The sequence below is a fragment of the Corvus moneduloides genome, chromosome 9 (assembly GCF_009650955.1).
Source record: "Corvus moneduloides isolate bCorMon1 chromosome 9, bCorMon1.pri, whole genome shotgun sequence".
Classification (NCBI taxonomy): Eukaryota; Metazoa; Chordata; class Aves; order Passeriformes; family Corvidae; genus Corvus; species Corvus moneduloides.
Genome location: NC_045484.1, coordinates 32,671,588 through 32,694,230, shown reverse-complemented (window position 1 = coordinate 32,694,230; position 22,643 = coordinate 32,671,588). Strand labels below are relative to the sequence as shown.

Genomic DNA, 22,643 nt, shown 5'->3' with positions numbered 1-22,643 from the left:
CCCACCATGTGGGTAGACCCGGCCTCCCCTCCTGGTGCTGGAGAGACCAGGTCTCGTCGATCGGACCCGCAGCCCCGGGACCCAGTCCAGGCCCGCGAGCACGTCTCGGGCGGCCAGCCCGCACGTCCGGCCGCTCGCGCGCGCTGGTTCCCTCCCCCCCCCCCCCCCCCCCCCCCGAAAGCTGGGGCGTGAAGGCGAGTCACTGTCGGTCCCAGACGGCGGCGTCCCTGCCGGCTGCATGCCTGAGCGGCCGTCAGCGTCACCCCCTGCCGCGCGCTTCCCCAGCTCCGGCCCGCCCTGCCGCCGCCCTGCCTGCAGCCCGCTCCCCCCGCCACTGCCGGAGAGGGAAGGAGGGACTCTTTAGGAGCCAGCGGCGTTCCCGCCGCCTCCGTGCCCAAACGGACAGCAGCGTCCGCTCTCTAAGCCCGGCTCCCGGCCCTCGAAAGCCTGCCGTGCCCTTGCCCCGCCTCGCACCTTGATTTCTGCGTCTCTCACTCCCTCATCCGCCCGCCTCGCTTCCGTCCTGCCGCAGCCTTGACCGGGGCTGGGGGTAGGCAGGAAGGAACGCCATCGAACCAAAAGGCTCAGAGCGGCCGGAACAGGATGCTTCTTCGAAAAGAGACAGCGCCAAGCATCCCGCCACCACCTGCAGACGGTCGCTGGCCCTACTTCTGCACCAGGCTCTCGGCCTGCTCGCCGAACACCCTGGCCGCCTCGGCACCCAAGTCCTCGTCCCCCTGCTGCCGCTGCCGCCGCCGCCGCCGCCGCCGCCGCCGCCGAACTGGCTGATGGGACCCCGGGCAGGGGCGGGAAAAGTCTGAGGGTGGCGCCAGGGAGGCTGATGGTGGAGAGCAGGAGCGCCCCCAACCCTCGAGAGCCAGGGCGACGGAAGGGAGGGGGAGGGAGCGCGTCGGCGTCAGCGTGCGTGCCATGCCCATGCCCATGCGTGCCTGTGTCAGTGTCTCTCTGTGTCTATGTGCGTGCAGCTGTGGCCGTCTGCGGCAAAAAGAGAGGGGGCCGGCGGGGCTGTGAGTGGGTCTGAGAGGGCCTGCGTCCCCCTACCTCTCCGTGTAAACATGGGCCGAGGGCCGCCCGCTCCCTGCCGGCCTGCAGCGCCGCGGCTCGGCGCCCCCGCGTCTCGCCGGAGCGGCGGCGCGGGCCGGGGACCTCGGCGGACCCCGAAAGAACCGGCCCGAAGATAGCCGCCCGGCTGCGGCCCGGCCCCAGCCCCGGCCCCCTCCTGGTGGGCGGGGCCAGTCGCGCCGGAGCGGCCGTCGGCTTCGTTTCCTCTTCCTCCCTATGTACCTGCTTCCCCCTCCCGCTGTCTCCCTAGAGGTGCTCTGCTCTGGTGGAGCTGGGCGTGGTGCCCGGGGTGGGGTGGGGAGTCCGTTTTGGTGCGTCAATGTGTGTGGGCTGGCCGAGCTAAGGGCACACGATCCTCCTGAGCGTGGCCGGGTGTGGTGTGGGCCCCCAAGAAAACGAAATAAAATGTGCAAAGAATTTTTTCCCCCCCAGGAAACTTTCTGGTTCCTAGCAGAAGAAAGATGTACTCGTTCAAAAATTAAAGGTTGATTTTCGTCGAAAATATTTATTGGTTTTGAAACCGGGTTCTCCGGCGGGACAGGGCTGCTAGAGCCATCCGGTTCCGGGGCGTTCCGGGGCTGTGGGGTTCCCCCGGCTCTGGGATGGCAGGAGGATGCCTTGTCTCCGGGGTCGGCTGCGCCCAACAGCTGTTGCCGGAGCCGTCAGCGTACCGTCCTGGTGTCATCCGGCCAGAGGGCGAACAGGTCTACCCGGATCCGGGCGGGGGCGCGGGCGCCAGGCGCGCCGCGAAGCCGTCGGCGTGGCTCCGCCGGCGGCGCCCGGTCGCGGGGCGAACAGGTCTACCCGGCCCGGGGGCGGCCCCGGGAGGACAGGTCTACCCGGATCTGGGTGCGGGCGCGGGCGCCAGGCGCGCCGCGAAGCCGTCGGCGTGGCTTGCCTGGCGGCGCCCGGTCGCGGGGCGAACAGGTCTACCCCGGCCCGGGGGCGGCCCCGGGAGGACAGGTCTACCCGGATCCGGGCGCGGGCGCGGGCGCCAGGCGTGCGGTGAAGCCGTCGGCGTGGCTTGCCTGGCGGCGCCCGGTCGCGTGGTGAACTCAGCCCAATTTACCGTGCTGAAGTGGTTCTAAGCAGAAATGAAGGCCAGCTGCCCCAAGTGATCTGTGATCACAGAATCACAGAAGGCCTTGGCTTGGAAGGCTCCTTGAAAATCGTCTTGTTGCAAGCCTGCTGCCAAGGGCAGGGACATCTCCCACTAGGCCGGGTTGCTCCAAGCCCCGTCCAAGCTGGCCTGGAACACTGCCAGCCATGGGGCAGCCACAGCTTCTGTGGGCAGCGTGGGCCAGGGCCTCGCCAGCCTCCGAGGCCAGAATTTCTTGCACATCTCCAGCCTAAGCCCACCCTCTGTCAGTGGCAAGCCACTGCCCCTGGGGCTGTGCCTCCAGGCCCTTGGGAACAGCCCCTCTGCAGGTCTCGGCTGGGCCTCGTGCAGGGACTGAAAGGCCGCAGGAAGGTGCCCCCGGAGAAGCCCTTGGAGAGCACTGGGGCCACGAGTGCCACCATCAGGGCAGCAGGCAGGGCCTGGCGCGGCCGGCGGGGCCAAAGGGCACAGGGCACAGGGCGCTGAGGCCCTGCCAGCCGGAGCTGGCAGCTCCGGTGGGTGGGCGGCCGGCAGAGAGCCGTGGGAGATGCGTGCAGCAGCAAGGACCCGGGGCTTCTTGATGGGTCAGAAAGCAGAGAAGAGCTTGAGAATGGTCCCCAAAGGATTAGGGCCTCTCCCTGTGCAGAAAAAAATTCACAACACCCGAGGTTTAGTCTGGAAAAGACACACAGGAGTCCTGTCGTCTCATTGCAATAAAGGCAGAGGCCACGGGACATTTCTCATGGCGTGTCTCCAATTGCTGTGGGGCGCAGCCTCCTTTTTGATCCTAATTTCCAGGTGCATCACCCTCTTCCTTCCCCCATTGCCTGAGGTACTCGGAAGGTACAGACTTCCCAAATCGCCGTCTCTATGGCCCCCTCTAATATGCACCCTCTGGTTTCTTTAGATACACATCTAGAACCAAACACTATTCTTAACTCTCTTAAGCCTTTGTTCTTCTTCTCTAAGTTCAGGAATTTCACACGGCCTTGGCTGAGCAACAGTGCGTGCCAATCAGTAACATTTTCTAGAAGGGAGAACTTCTTTTGTGCCTTCCCTAGCTGTGAGTCCCTGGCCCTATCGACAAGCACATTCACGCGGTCTGTGTGTCAAGACAAGTTTCTCTTCTTCCTTTCATCCCCCTCCAAAAAGGTAGCGAGATCAAGAGCTCAACTGAAGTGCTTCCTCGCCACTTCATGCAGCATGGACAACAAAGTGCAGCCGCTGGGAGTGGTTGCAGCTTGGGAAAAGCGGGACATGGTTGCCATGCCAGAGCCATGGTGGGATGAGTCCCACACTGGAGCGCTGTAGCCGATGGCTAGAAAGCCTTCAGAAGGGACAGGCAAGGAAGGAGAGCTGCTGGGGTCGGTGTCTGTGTAAGGGAGGGTTCCAACTGTCTCGAGCTTCATGCTGGTGCTGATGGGGTTGAGTATTCATGGGCGAAGGCCAACAAGGCAGATTTCGTGGAGGGGCTCTGGTATAAAGCAGGCAGGCAGCGTGAAGAGGCAGGCAAGATATTCCCTGAGGAGCCGGGAGAAATGTCAGCATCACTCGCCCTTGCTCTCTTTGGAGAGTTCAGTGGAGCAGCTCTAAGTTTCCTGGAGTCTTGGGATGAGTTTTGGGCCCCTCCCCTCAAGCATGACCTTGAGAGGCTGGAGTGTGTGCAGAGAAGGGAAGGGAAGGGAAGGGAGCTGGCCAAGAGGCTGGAGAAGAAGTCTGATGAGCAGGGGCTGAGGGAGCTGCAGGGGCTGACACTGGAGAAGAGCAGGATCAGAGAGGAACCTTCTCACTTCCTGCAACTCCCAGACAGGAGGGTGGAGCTAATGCAGGTCAGGCTCTGCTCGCAGGGAACAAGGGACAGGACAAGAGGAAATGGCCTCAAGTTGTGCCAGGAGTGCTTTAGATTGGGTATTAGGGCAAAGGCTCTCCTCTGAAAGGGTTGTCAAGCACTGGCACAGGCTGCCCACGGAATTGGGGCGATTGCCATGCCTGCAGGCACTTAAGGAATGTGTGGATGTGGCACCTGGGGACATGGCGGACAAGGCGGGCTTGTCAGTGTCTCAGGTTTGTGTCCTCCGCCTTGATGGCAGGACAAAGGTGGGGCAGGACACAGCCCAGATGCTGGCAGCTGTGAGCTGACTGCAGCCGTACAGATGAGCCTTCCACGTTGGCTAGCAGCGGTGCTGGCAGCTGAGCCATTGGCCCCACGCCCCGTTCCCCTGCTGCAGAAGCCTTTTAGGCTCAAGCTGGGGCGGGCCAGGGGGGTCGGCGGCTCTCCCAGCTCTTGAGCACAAGGTGAGAAAAGAGAAAGGGTGTTACCCATCAAGCCCTTGAAATGAGCCACGGTAACAGAGGAAAGAGAGGGGCAAAGGCACCATTTGGAGAGCCATCTAGGCAGCAGCCAGAGCGCACCACTCAAATGCACGTGGGCAACTTGGCAAATGCCACAGGTTTTCCTGGGGGGGAAAGCTCCAAACAAAACACAAGCCAAACCCCAAAGCATAGCATGAGTCTTTGAGTTTGCTGCCATTTAGGAGAGAAGCTGCTGTGCAGTGCTGCTGGCCTCTTCTCTGCACACCCATTGTCCTTGCTCGTCTACAAAGGCAGAGGAAGGCTTCTTTCTGCTCTTGCCTGGGCAGAGAGCAAAGAGCCTTGGGCTGCCCAGTTGCTGTCAGCAAGGAGAGCTGCTGAAAGTCGCACCAAGGCACGCAGCCTTCCCCTGCAAGGCTCCAGAGATACAAGGGCAGAAAGCTGCAGCCCAAGCTGTATTGCATTAGCACCTTGCTGAGCTTGTGTGTCCTCTGGCATCCTTCAGGGCGGGCAGTGGAAATGGGAGCTGCTTCCTTAGGGAATTCAGGCTTTGCCCAAAGTGGGGCCTTGCTGAAGGCAAAGGCCAAGGAAGGGCTCTCCCTTGTGCTGCTGGTGCCATGGAAGGCCCCAGAGCAAGAGGGCATTTCTTGGCTGCAGGGATCCCGTCTTCACAGCCTGGCCTTGCAGCTTAGCAAAGTCCACACGGACATCCTGGCACATTCCAGCACCGACTTGCACTCCAAACCCTGACATTTTCTTCAAGGCAAATTCCCATTTTTCCTTCTGCTTGGAAGGGCACGGATTGCCTTGGTTGATGGATTTGGCAGAAAGCTTCTCCCCACATGGTGTGGGAAGCCAGAATAGAGAGAATACTTCTCTGCCTCTTTTGAAGGGTTCTACCCCCCTGGACAACATTGTCTTTGACCTTCGGCCATGGAGAAAATTGCCTAGCCTCTGGGAAGAATTAGAATCTACAATGGTGTGAATTAGGTGACAGAATACTATGTAAGACTGTCACAGGGTGAAAAATTTAGAGGTTTTGCGGTTATTAGTATAGGAAGTAGATAAAAGCAGAAAACATCCACATGGAGGATTGTTATTGTTCTCCAGACCTTCTTCTTCTTCTCCATCTACTCCATATTCTGCGGCAGAAGTGGTCTGGGATGATTTGACAGGGAATTCCTCAGTTCCTGCCAGCATGACTAGATGATTTATTAGACAGTGGTAGAGAAGTGAAAAGACCTTGCGTTTTAAGTTTTCATTGGGTAATTTACCTTTCAACGGGCTGCGAAATCTTGATAATTCGGCTTTTGCTGCATTCTCTGCTTCATGCTATGTCTGGGTCACGTCAGTGGCTTGTACTTTCCTGATAAGACTTAATAAACAACTATCTGAAGGCTGAGAAAGCCAAAGGTCCTGTTTGTCTCTGACTCCTGGCAAAGGCTCTAAAAAGTCTCCCCCACGAGGGCAGACACAATTAAGGCCAGGACTGCGTCAACATGGAAACGCTTCCTGGCAGCCCAAAACTCTTCTGCCCACCGACAAGCCATTTGCTGCCACTGGATGACGGGAACGACAGAGCAAAAGCATCACCTTTCTCTCTTCTGGGAGGAGCTGGTTTCACAGCGCAAGCTGCTGACACGGTGCAGATGGTCCCTGAAGGGAGCTTGTAGCCAGCTGCAACCTCCCTTCTATTAGCCCGGGGAACAAAGCGTATTTGGACCAGAGGAAATGAGCTCAAGTTGTGCCACGGGAGCTTTAGATTGGATCTCCAGGAACTATTCCCTCAATAAAGAGCACCTCAAGCTTGGGAACAGGCTGCCTAGCAGAAATGGCGGCGTCAGCGCCCTCAGCAAGCTTTAAAAGTCACGTGCATGTGGCATTTGGGGAGCTGGCTGATCAGTGGAGTAGGCAGTGTTAAGTTTGCGGTTGGACTGTGTGATCTTCAGGGTCTTTTTCAACCTCGACCACTCAGAGCTTCAAGTGTAGCTCAAGCAGTGTGGAGTCAAGGGTGCCTTCCAGCATGGATATCTAGGAGATTGCCAGTGGGGAGCGGCTGATAAGAAAGACCAAAGGAAGAGCAAGGGGAGTTCTTCCCAGAAGATTCACTCCAAAGCAGCCTTAACCAGTACACCAGGGCCACTCTGAGCGCCTGAGCTGGGCTGGGGACAAAGGGTGGTGCTGGCCTGGCTGTGCTGTGCTGTGAGCCCTGTGACATCCCGGGCGACGTGTCACAATGGGGGCAGCTCTAGAAGGCCCCAGCAGGTAACGCTGGCCCTGTATTGCTTGGGCAAGCGGTGAGTGCACACGTGGCGGGGAGGCTGGGCTGGGGACGAGGGCCGGGGCGGAAACGCTGCACCCGAGGCTGGCTTGTCCCCCCGCATGCAGGGACAGCCCCTCATATGGGAGAGCCTTGGGCAGGGCACGGTGCCGCCGCTGCTGCTGCTGGGGCAGCGGGACAGGCCTTGCTGCCTGCCAGCTGTCTGGGGCCCTGTCCTTCCCGGCCCCAGATGCCTGTGATTGCCGTCCCTGCTGCCCCCAGTGGCAGCTGCCTCCCTCCCCGCCCCACTCAAGGCCTTCTCTCCATCCTCCTGCAGACCATGGGTCACTGGCTATTCTGGCTCTTGCTCTTGCAAAGCCTTATCCCGTACCCGCAGCCCGCGGGAGATGCTTTGGATGAGGCCAGGCGTCTGAGCATGGAGGTGCATGCGATGCACCAGGAAGTGGAGAGGACTCTTCTGGAGCGGGAGGTGGAGCAGCTTATGCTGAGGCAGAGTGGAGGGGCCTGGGGAGACCTGCCGTGGTCTGCCTTGCAGCACTGGCAGGTCTGGGAATTTGCTGGGCTCCTGCTCCTTCTCTTGGCCCTAGAGTTTATCTGGAGGGAAAGGAGCCTGAGGAGAGAGGAGCGTGAAGAAGAAAACGATGGTGCCAATGAAGAGGAAGTCAGAAATGCGGCTGCAAACCAAGAAGAAGATGTTGGAAATGAAGAAGAAGAAGAAGAAGCCAATGCTGCCAACCGGGAGGAAGTCAACAATGATGATGGCAATGTACAGGAAGTCGGCAATGTTGCTGCAAATGAAGAAGACGATGTTGGAAATGAAGTTGTCCGTGAGGCTGCAAATGCAGAAAACAACAATGATGCTGCCAATGGAGTCCAAGAAGAAGAGCACGAGGGTGAAGATAACCTAGGAAGGATTGCAATGGAGCGCATCCAGTGGCCTGTACAGGACCTGCAGGAAGGCTGTGAGTGGACAACTGACCTGATGGACAATTTTGCCATTTACTTTGGCCACGTCTTGTGCAACAGTTTCTACCCGGTGCTGCAACGAGCCATCGGGGTGGGCAGTGCCTTCGAAGGTTGGAGTCCCCGTGAGCAGGATGTTGTGTACCGTGTGCTGGTAGCCATGAATCCTCCCCGAGGCCACTCCTTCCAGCTGGAGCTGGACACTGCGGGGCAGAGGCGCGGGAGGAACTTCCGCGTCCGCGTGCAGCTGGAGTGCACCTGCAGCAGGGAGCAGCAGGGTGAGAACATGCTGTGCTTCCTGCACCAGCCCCAGGAGGAGCTGAGGAGCAATCAGGATGCCAGCCTCCTACACACGCTGTGCACCGGCTCCTACCTCGACGTGCAGAAAACTGCCCGCTGGTTCTACCAACTGGTGAGAGCAATCTGGCCGGCTTTGCCTCAGTCCCACAATTGGCATTTAGTGCTGCTGCCCTCCAGACGCTCCTGCCGATTCCAGGTGAGCAACGGCGCAGCAAGCTTCCGCATTGAGGTGCTGTTTGGGGTGCGGCAAGGCGACTCAGACATCTTTGTGAGCAGCCAGCCTAGGGAGGCCTGCACGCCAAGCACAACATGGCCGGAGAGCTACGCCGTGGCAGAGATGAAGTTCTTCAAGTGCATCGCCAGGCGGGCCCCCCCTGACAGCTTGCACCTCAAATGCCTGCAGTTCTTCAGCTGTCTGCAGCTGGGCTCAGGCTTTTCCACCTACACCATCAAGACCATTGTCATGCACCTCCTGTCCATCATCCCCGTGTCACGGTGGCGCAGGAGAGATTTTGTCAGGCGACTGGTGGATATCAGCGAGGGCCTGCGCTTCTGCGTGCAAGTGAGATGCCTCAACCACTTCATCGTGGGCAACCGGAGCCTTCCTGGGGAGATCAGGGTTCCCCCAGAGGTGCAAATGGCCGAGACGTGCAATCTCTTCCACCACCTGGTGATGGATCCCGTTGCCCACTCCCAGGCGATGAGTGAGTACGTGGATCTGCGAAAGCGGTTCACACGAACCCTGAACGATGAGCACTGAAAGAGCTTCTCCACCTTAGAGCTGTGCTTGTGGGGCCGGCAGCTGGCCGCAGAGAAGCCCCTCATTGTACAGGGGAAAAGAGGGAACAATGTGGGACACAGAGAGGGAAGGGAAAACGCTGTGCAGCAGCACTCTGCCAGCAGAAGCAGCAGCAGCAGCGGTGTCATCTCAACAGTCTCCTCAGCACCGCATGCACTGATGACCAGGTTGGCTACGCAGATCGGGGTCCACGCAAGAGGAAATACTCCGATTCCCTTTTGTGTTCTCTGGGCTCTGTGGGCAGAATCTGCTCCCTGGGCTGCAGCTGACGCAGACCTGAGCGTGCAGAATGTGGAGAGGGCACTGCTCAAGAGGCAGTGGGAATTGCTGCCACACCTTTCCTCTAGAGCAAAAGAACTTTCGGGGAGTCAAAGCTGATGGAGCTGAAGAGGCCGTGGCCAGGGGCCTTGTGAGAGAGACTCCCATTAGCACCAGGCCTGTGGCTGCCCCCAACTCTTTCTTAGACTCCACTTTCCCTCTGAGAGCTTCACCTTGTGCAAAGATGCGGATCTCCAAATCCCAGAAGAGTTAACGTTTGGAAGGAGCACCGGTGGGATCATCTTGGCCAGGGCTGCTCCAGCAGGGTCTTCCCGCTGCGCCTTGCAAAGGGTTGCCTTCAGATGCTTCTTGACTATCTGCGCTCAGGGAGACTCCACAACCTCTGGGCAATGTGCTGCAGTGCTCGCTCACTGCGCTGAATGCCAGATGTGCTGCACAGCTGCTTGAAGTCAGCAAAGAATTGAAGGGGCTGCTTGAGAAATACATCAGCTGGGCCTCTCAGCTCTCTTGCCCCTGGCTGCAGCAAGGCCTAAGCACAGAATGACGTCTGCAGTGAAGCAGAGGCCTCTCGGCCCCATGTTGTTTCCCTGAGGCCCAGAAGAGCACCTGCACCTCTCTAGCGCCATCGGCCTCACTGCCCTTCACTGCGCAGAACAAGCTGTCGTACAAATCTGGTCCTTCAAGGAGAAGAGGATGCGTGCAAAGACTCTGGCCCAGGTCCCACGGCCTCTCCTGCCGCCTCAGCAGGTGCAGGGCCACAGCAGGGTTGATTCTACCTCCTCGTATCATTTCCATCTCCAAAACAAGTCACCCAGATCTGCACTAAGCCCTACTTGCATATGACCTTTGCCACTCCTGAGGGCACGCACAAACAGAGAGCGCCTGCCTTACGTGCACGGCCAAAGCCACCAAAGCCCAGCTGTAACGTGCAATTGTTCCCGGCCTTTGGGGAACAATTGTTCTGTTTGTGGTTCATTTTGTAGTTTCATTCTCCATTCATTCCATATGGTTATTTTAAAATACCTGTGTCGGTGTTTCCCTGCATGCATGTTCCGCTCCATTCTGGGCTTTACTTTTTACTTTCCTGAACAGCAGGACTGCTCTGTTCAAAAAACTGCTCCTTTTTCCTCCTCATTTCTCACCATTCAACTACATTTTAATAAGCTTCAGAAGACACTCTATATTTTTCTCACAGTGACTAAGGTACATCCCCCACAAGTTCAGGCAAGGCTGAGACAGCAGTATCTACCATGGTATAGACATGGAGCCCATACACTGGTTTCAGGCACATCAGACCATCAAGCTCATGACAGCTCTATCCCTCTTGGCCAACACTTCACCCATCCAGCAGGACCAGTTCTGCTTCTCTCCCTGTTGGCTTGTGTCTCTGAGCAGAGACGCAAGCAAAGTCCATGCAGAAGGGCCAGAGTTAGCTTCAGGTTAGCTTCAGGCATAGCAATAGAGAAGGAGTAGCACAGGCTAAATTTATCCATAAAGAAATGCATCTGGAGTCTGAAAACCACAGGTGAATGATGCCTACATCATTGTACCTCCCACTGCTGCAAGCCTCACTAAGTAGCAAATGGGCCACAGCTATCCTCGTAAATCCTTGATTACAAGCTGAAGTCACTTTAGCAGGTAGCTGTGACATAGACATCTCTTTATTTGGCTTTGCCTTGCATCTCCAGGCTGTCTCTTCTGCAACAGCATGGCCAATGACAACACAGCCACTAGCACAGTCAGGCGGGACTGACATCCTGAAGACACATGTCCACAGGTGCTGACATATGTGAGGTACCCAAGCTCTTGTAGCGAGGAAGATATAGTCAGTACTTGTCTGAGAGCAGAGTGTGGGGTCATGAGATGCACGTTAGGTGCCCACATTTCAGGCAAGGCTGGGGAGGCAAGGATAGATACTACCGTGCTGTGCCCCTCTCCTGCAGGACTAGAGAGGAGAACACGGTCTGCTTTCACGTGCTGGTATAGACATAAGCCCGGCTGCCAGCATGAAAACCTGCTCTGGCAGGGTGTGCAAAGGCTCCGGGTGCTGCAGTAATCTCTGCTACGGGGTGTTTTCCTGCTGTTCCTGTCTCTGCTGTTCCTTACCCATCCCAGCACCCTCTGGTAAATCTTCCTCCACATTCCCATCACTCCTGCTCAGTCTGCCTCACAATGAGAAAAGATTTCCATTCCAGCTCTACCTCACCACAGTCAATACCCACTGTATGTCATGTAAATTCATCCCTCCTGTTGGAATTTACCTTTATTTACTTAAATAACAGCACAACATAAAGCTTAATCTGAAACTCTTCCTGACCTTGGCAGTTTCCAGTCTTTTCCCCTACAGGGCTCCCAATGAGCTGAAGAAAACAGGTAGCCTTTCAGGCAAGGCAATAGGCATTGAAAACTGTAAATTATTAAGTATGTTTAGCAGGCCAGCCTGGACTTGGAAAAACTAATGTGACAATTATGTGGAAATTAAGCCCAAGAGCAAGATCTTGTGGTTACATCTGCCTCACTGAAAGAAAGACATTTCATAGACCTAATGACAAATGGAAACAAAGTTAAATTAGGCATTAAATCCATCTGATAATATATTGCTGCAAAGAAAATTGAAAAATGAAAAGTTTCAACAGGCAGGTCTTCAAATGAGAAATGCAGCACTTTGTTTGGGAATTCCTGTTTGCTGTGGAGTTTTCCAGGGGCAAGAGAGGGAGCAGGGGAACTGGAACACCTTGCAGCCATAACCAAGGGCTCAGTTCTGCATCCCTCATGCAGAATAAAGTGCCACAGCCAATTTTTGAAGTAAACAGAGCCAGACCTTTCCTTAAATATCTGCCCTCTGCTGAGTCATCAGAGCTGGAGGATGAGGTCCTTTCTCAGCTTAGATGCAGCAATAGGATTGACAGCTGCCCCATGGCTGCTCTCAGCCCCTCCTGCCGCTGTTCATCCCTCAGTGTCAGTTCTGCTTTTCCCCCAAAATTAGATTAATCTGTCATTCTGGGATTGATAGTTCAAACTATTTGCATACAGTATTTCTGCAAAGAAAATGGCTGAAGAACTTCTTTCTCCACTGGCCTACTGTAGTCCTTCACTCTGCATAGGTGGCAGTGATTACCGCAGGCTACAAGCAGACTAGTTCCATCTGTGGGATTGCACTGATTGCGTTAAAACCAGATTATTGTCCTTTTTAGTTCCTGAGAACCCCAGTAAAATTTCTTCAAGGGTTAGATCGGGCCATTTACTAAATATTCCATATCTTTAAGTAGACCAGAGAGAAGTCTGAACGGTTAAGCCTCCTGTAACTTTACAAGGCAAACTTCCTCCTTGGCATCGCATCAGTTAAGTTCCATAGAAAATGTCCCCGTGATATATTTGACCTACTAATGAAAGCAGTTCAGTACAGACGTAACTGATTTAACCTTTGTCAGGGTACAAAGAGTTTGAACAGTTCTGGTATCGGAGGAACTTGTAGATAAATTTTGTACACCTTGGTTACACAACTAAATTTGGCAAACAAGGTCCTCAAACTGCATGTCTGGCACTCAGTTTGGTTTCTGCAGGTTACCTCAGACCAAGTTCCCAGCCACTCCACTGGACGTGATGTGTTTTCTCAGTATGCGGCTCTTGTCGAAAGCCCCAAATGGTTGAAGGCTCCCACGGAAACTGGGTACTTGAGCAAGGGATCACGACATCAAACAGCACACACTGGCCTGGCTGCCTGACATAGGAGACAGCCCACCGCTGACCTTCTGCTTCTCACAGGTTTTCAGGGTTCCCTAAGTGTGTCACACACATGGCTCATAGATAGCATTGCTTCTAACCATGGCCAAAAATGCAGAAGAAATAGAAAAATAGTAAGTGGCAGCATTTTTTCCACATAGCTGATTCCTGCCAACCATGTTGTAAGTACTTGTGATTTTCTCTTTTCTGCAAATATATTTTTTCCAGAAGAAAAAATTTAAAACTTTCATTTCTCTTGCTAAATAAACATAATATCAAGGGCATGATGCTGTGTGAGCACAGTAAAATAAAATCAAGCTTTACTTTCTATTAGAGGAAAAAAGTATAAATTGAGATAGAGTTTTGCTAAGCTCTAACTTCTTTGAATAGTGCCAGCTGCAGTAAGGTTAGACAGTAAGTTAGCTACTTAAGGGTAGAAATTCATTCCTTGCAGATAGAAAGATTATTGTTGATGGTGGAAAACAAAGAGTATTTACAAATCATGAGTGATTTATTGATACAAATTATTTTTTTTTTCCAGACAAAAATATTTACATTCCAGTTTAGTTCTTTTTTTCCCCTTGTTTTTAATATATTCAAGTACAAAAGCTCTCAGCAATCTAGAAGAATGTGCAGAAAGTTTAGACACCCCAAGGTTCTCTTTATGTGTGTATTCTATTATTAATGTACATGATCATTTTGATTTTATTCTGATATGTTAACATTTAGGAGAAAATACACTGCAACGTAAAAATTCTCCACAATTTGCAAGAAACAAACAACAAGATTTTCTTGTCATGAATTTGGGATGGAGAAAACATCTCAAAATAAAATTTTAATACCAAAGGGCCAATGCTTATTTTGATCCCCTGTCATTCCTCAGACTGAATTGAAGCAGAAGTAGCCCCAAGTGTTTGCCAGCCTGATATAGCACTTCATATTCCGGGAAAAGGAAAAAACACCTTCTGTGCTTTCTCTAGCCTGAAACTCTGAAAAAGGCCAGAAAAACAGTTGGCTCATCAAGGTCAGATTGGGTAGATCCCAATCCACAGTAGTAAACACACAGCATTAGGGTTGTGGGGATTTACGGACACTTGCAGCCTGTCCTCAAAGGCTCCTTCCACACTGCTCTAAAATGAGCATCCACAAGCTCCAAGGCATGCCCATCTTCCCTCCGAAAGAAAAAATAATTAATATGCTTAAAAATTAAAGAAATACCTAACCCAAAAAGAAAGTCGTAATGAGGCATCATGTAAAGGAAGAAGTACTTAATGAAATGCAAATATTCTGCATTGCTTGGAACAGAAAACAGGAAGAGGAAACTCAGAGAAGGAGGGGAGCTATGGAAGGAAGGGCCTGTGACATTTCCATGGCTGTCATCTCCAGATCTCACATTTTCACCAAAACCCAGCCCACTCTGCATGGAGCCCTGCAGCGTACCTGCAAATATGTTTGAGCTCCCTTAGAGTACAGTCCTGTCGCCTCTGGTCAGAAGAAGGTGCCACAGAAGAAAGGAAATTGGGCATTGGGTTTGAGAGCTGCTCCTGTAGGACCATGGTCTCTTTGTGGCCCAGGTTTGTCTGCTCAGCTGCGCAGTTATGGATGAAATGCACATTCCTGAAGTTTACAGTCCACTGCTCTCCCTTGAAAGCTCCTTTCCTCTGCCTCTCTCTCAACAGGTGACTGAGTGAGCTCAGTGGGTTTCACCTTGCACAAAGGGGTCAGTAATGCTGAGGGTGAGAGGGTGTAGCGATGGGGCAGGGGCCATAAGGAAGAAAGGGGCTGATGCTAATGGGAGGAGAGACCCACCAGTAATATAAATAGCCAACAGGGAGAGAGAAAACTGGATCAAGATACAGCTTGCTGCCAGAAAGTGAAAGAAACACAGAACAGCTTCAAAAGAGGCATTTTATTGTTGCTTTGGTATGTGCCAAATGTGCGGTGACCTTCAGCAACCTGATGTCCCCGCCCATGGCACTGGGCTTGAACTGGGTGATCTTTGAAGGCCCCTTCCAAGCCAAACCCTATGATCTAGGGTTCAGGAGTCCTTTGCTGATGGTGGGGTAGGACATGTCTCCACTCCAGGAATTACAATGTTGTGGTTTCATCCCACTTGTACCACCAGGCTCCCTGTTGGACAAGCAGGGTGAGGGAGTGAACCACAGCGCTGGCCATCCAGAGCAGAGCCCCGTGGCTGCTCCAGGGGCAGGCGCTGCGGTGTGGCCGGTCACGGGCGTGCACGGGTGGGTGGAGCATGCCCAGGGCCGGGGCTGTGGGAGTGCTTCCCACTTCTCCCTTGATTAAAACCCTCTCAGTGATCTGAAAACAAACTTGCGGTGTTGCAGCACATGGAAATCACCTGACAGCAGTAACTGCACTGAGCCTCTGCTGCCCCAACTGTTTGCAAATCTGGATTTCATGAAGCCTGATCACTTCAGTGAATGACCTCTTGACCCTGGTGTCCATCCATCACACAGAGAAATGTGTTTGCCAACAGGAATATCTACTTGGACAGTCAATGATTTAAGAAGCTTTTCTTCCTACAGAGTTTATTGATTTTTGCTCTTAGTGAGAGCAAAAGACTGTATTGTCAGAGTAGGTGTTCAGCAGTGCTTGCACCCTTTCCTCATGTATACCTTGTTCTATTTCCCTCTGTATGATTGCCATCATCCCTTATTGCCACAGATATGCTTCTTGTCATCTTTGTGCCCTGAAGCATCTCATTTTCTTTTCACTCATGCCTTGATTAATGTCTACATAAGTCCTGCTTTCCTCTACTTTACTGTGGAGTGCTTGCTCTAGAACGTGCTTTTCTGAGAAAACCTTTGGGATTTGAGTTTGGATTTTTTTGGTAATTGTCATTAACTTCCATTTCTCCGTTTGGCAATTCCAGATATTTTATCCTGATGTCTTTATTGGTTTCTTTATTTTTCCAGTTAGCAAGGGGTTTTTTTAGTAGTTGTTAAATCAGCTGATTTAAATGTTTATCTCTACAAGCTGGAAAGTCAATGGATTATACCAGGGCCAAACTGGTAGATGCTCATCACAGAGTGCAATCACGTCTTTCAATTTTCCATCAAATAACTCATTCTACATCCTTTTGAAAACACTGACACATTAGTTTTACCATTTATTACCCCTCTCTACATCCTTAAAAGCAAACAAACAAATAAATAAATCAGGAAAAATTTCTGTGCTTAACCACACATTGAGGAGTTCTATTTCTCAAGAAACAGCTTTGTCCCTTGTCATTCAACTGTTACAGCAGCTGCTTTCCCTGGAAAATCACAGCAAGAAAATATGTGTGGGGTCCTGATGGAATGAGAATGGCCTGGGAGAAGAGCAGGATCTTAAATTTCTTACTGCATCATGATGAGACCAGTCAATTGCCCGCTGAGCATCCACAATCTGCTGCTTGTCAGCAGAGATGACTGTTTGGGAACCATTCAGGAGCTGGAGGAAAGTTACTCCCTCTAAGGGCTGAATACTCAAGGGTCTCAGACATGGGATCTGGGTTAACAGAAAGCACTGCAAGTTCAGGCTCCGTCCACATATCTTTTGTCTCCCAGGGCTGCTCCACCACTGCTACCACTGTTCAGACTTTGGCTCTTCCATAGTAAGTATATGAAGATTTGACAATTTCTTTAAACGCTGAGGAAAGGACTCTCCATGCTTAAAAACCCTAGAAATACCAGGAGAGAATGTCAGCATTCTCTTTTTTTCCCAGCCTAGATCACCTCTCTCTAAAGAGAGGCATTTTGTCATTGATAAATTGATGAAAGCCTGAAACAGCATTGCATGACACACTCACCTTCCCGTTGCAAAGCCAAGTGTGGGAGTTAATTTTTTTTGCCAGCTTCTTGCCATGAGACTGACAACTTAAGGGAATAAAAAGCAGCTACAATCAGCTTCAAAGAAGGTGGGGGTTATTGTTTTGCTACAGGTGACATCATACCCACCTTATTTTGACCCTTTTAGGCCTGTTGCGTTCAATCCCACCGTAGACTGAATATTCTAAATATACTGGGAACCATTTGCTGGATGCAAAGGCAGAGCCACAGCACAGCATTTCTAGTCCAGGGTGCAGGACTGACACCCACAGCCTGCACAGCTGACCTCACCAGCTAAGTGAGGGTGAAGCTCTCTATAGGCATTTGGAAGGATGTTGGTGCTCCACTGAGGGAAAAAATAGTTGTTTATCTCTGGAAGATGAAGAGAGAGAAAACGGAGTGAGGATACGTATTTTAGTGAAGAAAAAGTATTGAGTTTTGGGTAGAAAACTCTCTCAGGATGAGAACACAGGTTGTTCTTTTGAATGATTCCCCAGAGGAAGGCAGCGCCCGCTGGAGTTGTGTCAGTCTGGCTCAGTGCCCCAAGCTGCCCATTCTGCCCGGGGCAGGTGGGAGCTGATGTGGTCACCCCTGCTATGTCCTGCTGTGCCCTCTGCTCTGAGAACAGTTTCAATGAGGACAGACAAGCAAGGGGTTCATTGTGCTGCAAGGCATTTTGGAAGCACAGCGAGCGAGGCTTTAGGACTGAATGCCAGTGCTGGTTCCTGACATGACTATCCTGCTGGAAAGAGAGAAAGAGCAAGGAGGGGCCTCTTCTCCCTGCAAGACCCTCAGCTAGCATGTGCACCTCTGTGTGCCTCCAGATGGCTCATGCAGGGTCCTAGAGCTTCAAGCTGGAGAAGACAGCTAGATTTTATCGCCACCCTTAAAATATCACCCATTTGTGCCCTTATTGGGATGGACTGAAACGTAGCATGTATGCCAGAAAATTGTCTCAGAAAAGCATTGAGACATCTTCATCAAGCACTGCAGACTCCTTATCTTACCTCAGCTGCTTGTTTCAAACCCTCACTATGAACATCTTTTGCCTAACTTGTACTCCAGATATATTTGGCTTCACCTTTTAACCATTCATCCTTTCCCACCAAAATAACGAGCTCATTTGTCTCTGTGAAGAGTTATTCTCTGTAATCAAGACTTTTCAATCTTGTTGATAAGCTAGCTAGACAGAGAATGTTTTCTAAACCTCTGTCTCCCCATTAGGTGCTTTCTGTAGTCTTTGGCCCACTTCTGCAGTTCTCCTCTGCCTCTTTCCCAGTTTTTCAGCATCCTCGGTGGATACTAAGACCGCAGATAGCACTGTTAGTCTTGGCTGCTGCCTCCATCCCAGCATCCCCTGTTTAGCCAGTCAAGGTCTCATTAGCCTGCTGAGTTATTAGAGGACTTGAGTTTTGGTCTTCTTGTTTGGCCTCTAAATCCTTTAGAGAAAAAACAGCACTTAACTGGAGCCGCTTCTGTTTCTTTTTCTGTGGAGTTTAACTCTCTGTTTGGCTTAAAAACAGTGGATTTGTCTGACCAAGCAACAGCTCTCATATCGCTGCCTTCTCTTCATCTTTTAAACATAACATGGATTCTTGTGCCAGCTGCAGATTTTATCAGCCATGATGCAATGTAGCATCTGCACTGCTGATGAGCAGTTTTAGGTCTAGGAACACGTAGTCTCCATACATCCCTACCAGGAACCCCCTTGTTTAATGATGATGGCTTATTGCCCAGTGGTGCTCAGGGAAAGCAGTTCTTCATGTTTGTTTCCTATGTGCTTTATTAAACCTACATAATGCTAATGTTATGCCCTGGAACATCAAGTCAGAGACCTTAGAAAGTCTTTTATATTGCACATATATTGCATAAGTCCACACTTTATACAAGCTAACTTGAAATCTGGGGCAGTAGCAGAATGTTTGTCTCCACTGCGAGCTTCACTCTCACTGTGTTCATTTGGCAGCTGGAGGCAATCTCCAGCCATAATCTCAGAGAGCCCTGCAAGTGCTTATTTACCCTGGCACCCTACCTGCCTCCTCAGCAGCACAATTAAAAAGCCAGTTCAAGAGAGAAAGCCTTTCACATCAATTCCTCGAGAAAGGGATGGCTGTGTTTGAGAGAAACAAATGTAATTTGTTAATCAGCATTTTCCTGGCATTTATACAGACATTTACTCAATAATTCCCTTGTCCACACAGTCGGAGGACCTACCTGTAGGAGATTTTTATTTGGGCCTGGACGGGAGACTTGGTGATCTCCACGGAGTGCTCCCTCCTACCCAAAATCTTAGACAGCACATCATCAAAGGAGACAATCTTGGCCAGGAATGAGTAGCCACCACAGACAGAGATCAAGACGTCATCCCCTCCTGGCACTGCAGAGGTGTCCGGGGCAGTCCCAGCAGACTTTTCATAGTGACAGCCACCTGGACAGATTTAATACAGTAGAAGGGAGGACAAACAGTAACTGTCTCCCTGCAATACAAGGCTAGGAAACAGCAGGGGTCCATAGAAATGCTCTTGAGTAGAAGAAGCTCTCCACCAACCAGGAAACGCTGAGCATTTCCTCTGCGTTCTATGCAGAGCTCAGCAGGCTTTCATTTCAAATGCATCCTGGCCTTTGCATTTTCTAAGACAGTCTTTCTGCATTGTATTGGCTTTCCTGGATCCCAAGCTTAGGAACCCATCTCTCTCCTCGAGCTGCAAGCTCCCTACATACATCCTGCTTCGTGACTGCTTTAGGAGGGCTAGATCCCTGAAAGGTGGATGCTACAGCATCATGGCTTCACACTACCACCACCTTGTGAATCCAGCACTCCGGAGCACTCTGCACCTGCACAGCAACGGTGGGATAGGTCTACACTGACATCTAATTGTCAAGAATTTTATGACTGATTTTCACAATCAAAATTTTTTAAAAACTCAACCCAAATACCATTGATTTAATATTTCAGTACTATTGTGACAGCCACAGGAAAGCTGATGAATATTGTCTCCTCTTGCAGTCAGGAACTCCTTAGGCAAAGATACAGGTTCTGAAAAACTGCTGAACTGCCGTGCTGAAGCTTTAAAGAAAAAAGTGCAGCCTGAGGCATAAAGAAGCCACAGAACATTCCAGTGCAAATTATTAACATCGGGGGTATTTATTAGTGACTGAAAACAGGAGCGTGCAGAGCACTCGGCAGATGGCACAGCCCCAGCCCGGCACTCGTGCAGCTGCCTCCCTGCTGCACTGGGGCAGTGGCTGTTGTGGGGCTGGGGGAGGGCTCCTCCAGCACCCCACTGCTCTTGTGCTTCCTGGCTGTCAGCCATTGCCTTCTGATGATAAAGCAAATTTTAGGAGTCCCTTTGTTTAAAGCGAAAGGTAAGGTTGCAGAACTAACTGGCTTGCTGCAAAGAAACAGCTGAAGTCTACACCTAAGGCATTCCCACTGAGCTGGATGCAAGTTTTCTTGGGGTTCCTTTGAAATCTTCCTCTTTCATAGCAGAATTTCAGACTAATAGTTCTTCCTTTTTCAGCCTCTCCTGCTGCAATAAGGGCTTTTATTCCTCCACATGTGTCTGCAATGTAGCGGCTGTGAGGAGGAATGTGCTCCAGGAGACCAGCAGTCTCCTTTTCCAAAGGACTTTTGGGGGACTCAGCTTGAACTGACTTTCAGAAAGAGAATGTCCAACAAAACCAATTCCTGTGCTGAGAAGTTTCATGCACCCAATGCCATTAGGTATTTTTGAGAAACAGGGTCCCAGCATTTAGGAGAAGACAAGGGCAAGGCTCAGCTCTTCCTCCTGTGTGACCATCGCCCCACCCAGCTCCGTGCTCACCCCCGGCCTGCATGGCTGTGTTGGAGGATGATCCCATTGCCCCGTAAGCCAGGGCTTCTTCCCACATTGCTGTGCCTCTGCTGTACTGGCTGGTTACCAGCCCAGCTGTGCTGGGGTGACCTTTTTTGCCCTGCACTGTGGAAGCTGTTCCACTCCTTATAAATATCTCAAAGTTCACTGCATGAGGGGACTGCAACCAGGGCTTCCTCTCTCTGATGCAAGGAGTAGATACAGCTGCTTTGAGTTAGACTCTTTTGTCTGCCTCCACTGGCTGTGACAAAGAATGATATTTTCCTTCCCCCTTCTGCACACAGGTGCTACTTGGGTTATAGTTTCTCTGAATGCTTTATGTTGCAATTTTACCTTTGAAATATGCACCTTTTAGAAGCCACTCTAAATTCTGATTGTATCTCTGTTTCTCCTGAGGACATGAGCAAACATACTACTTGTGTCCAAATTACAGAGTTAGCTACCCAGGTGCAACACACATGCCGAGTGGGATGAATAGTGGGAAGAGGAGCAGGGCAGCAGTGCACAGCCATTGCTGTATATTTTACTCCTTGAGCTGTTAGTATATTAAGTTGCTGCTTGCAGAGAGCGGGAATGGCCCTGGAAAAAAATGCAGGGAGGGAGCTGGAGTAGCTGTGTCACACCAGCTGGCTTGTGCCAACTCCTTAGACTCAGCACTCATTCCTGGCCATGCCAGCCTGCAATTTGGGCACAGCTGTAGCTGCTCGTATCAGGGTTGAATCTGGGTGACTGCTTGTCTTTGAATGTTTCTCATGATTGCCTACCACATTTGCTAATGATAAGTGCTCAGTGAGGGGGAATTTACAGGCATGACAAAGCAGAGAAGGAGCTTGGCTGTGGCCAGAGAGAGGTGCTCTTCTCTTGGTTTCTGGTTCCCTCGGTCCTATGCAGCAAGAGGCTGGTGCTGAGCAGTGCTGGCAGCTCCTTCTGCCAGAAAAAGCAGAAAGAAGCTGGAGGTTCTCCAAAATACAAAACACTGGAAGGATGTTCAAAGAACCTGTGCTCGAATGGCACAGGGAAGACACTTGCCCTGTGCAGAGGTACCCTCCGTGGGCTGTGCCATGCAGAAGAGAAGGACAGCAACAGCAGTGTCAGCTTGAAGGCATCTGTTCTCATGGGGTGAAAATGCCCTCGATGTTAATGACAAGGGCCCTGGTATTACAGTTACCCATGAGATTTATCCAACATGCATCTTTAAGACTTTATCTTGATCCTTCATGGCTGTGATTTCCAGTTTATACTAGTTGGAGATCTGAATCTGACACCTTATCTAGTGTGCTGCATACTGATGGTTAGAAAACCTAATTTGTCCTAGAATAGCCTGGTTTTGCAAGAGGACATTGCACTACGAGTCTTTCCTTGTATAAGAATTTTGCTTGAGAAACTGATTACTCATGGTTCCTATCAGATCTGAATTGCAGATATCTGCAGGAATGTAGCACTGGGATGTTTTAGACTGAAATCACTCTGCTATCTGTTCTACTACAGCTCTCTTCTAAAGTAGGCTTTCTGTTATTAATTACTTTATAGATTTGTAAAGCAGGACATAGAAACATTATATACCCGGTGAGTGCTTTAAAATTAATTTGTTCTTGAGCGTGTCCATGTAGGAATGAATTTGACATAAGCCTTTCAATTTTGTGCTTGACTACAGAAAGTGCAGACAGTACTAAACTGTAAATCAACTGCCACACTTCCTGAAATAACTACTCAGCTATGAAAAGAGAGTCTGCCCAATATTCAAAGAAGATTTAGATACAAAAATAATAATATGTACAAGAGAGCTGCCATACTACCTTGGGACTTTGGAATCTAAACCAGTGGGATTAGTAAGGTAACACCAATGTGAAGATCCTTCAAGTTAGGGCTGTTTGACAGAAAGACCAGGAAATGGAAGGAAGTTATTGTCTTGACCACCACATTTCTTGAGCTGAATGATTCACAAGGATTAACCAGCAGCCCTCCTATGTGCACAGGTAGAGATCACATGGGCTGCATGGGCTACCACAAAAAGTGGGATTTTCAGTGTTCATGATTGATGCTCAGAAGGGGTGAGCAGCATTTGGAAACAGCATTTTTCATTCTTTTATGAATTAAAAAATGCCATTTTGGATCATAACAA

General features: G+C 51.1%; 1 protein-coding gene across 1 annotated transcript; it reads left to right on the top strand.

Moving 5' to 3' along the window:
* The first annotated feature begins 7,173 nt into the window (after positions 1–7,173).
* LOC116448328 (inositol 1,4,5-trisphosphate receptor-interacting protein-like 1) lies at positions 7,174–9,384 on the top strand. The gene has a single exon (XM_032118584.1). The coding sequence runs from the start codon at positions 7,189–7,191 to the stop codon at positions 8,794–8,796; it is 1,608 nt and encodes a 535-aa protein (XP_031974475.1). The 5' UTR covers positions 7,174–7,188; the 3' UTR covers positions 8,797–9,384.
* Positions 9,385–22,643: the final 13,259 nt, after the last annotated feature.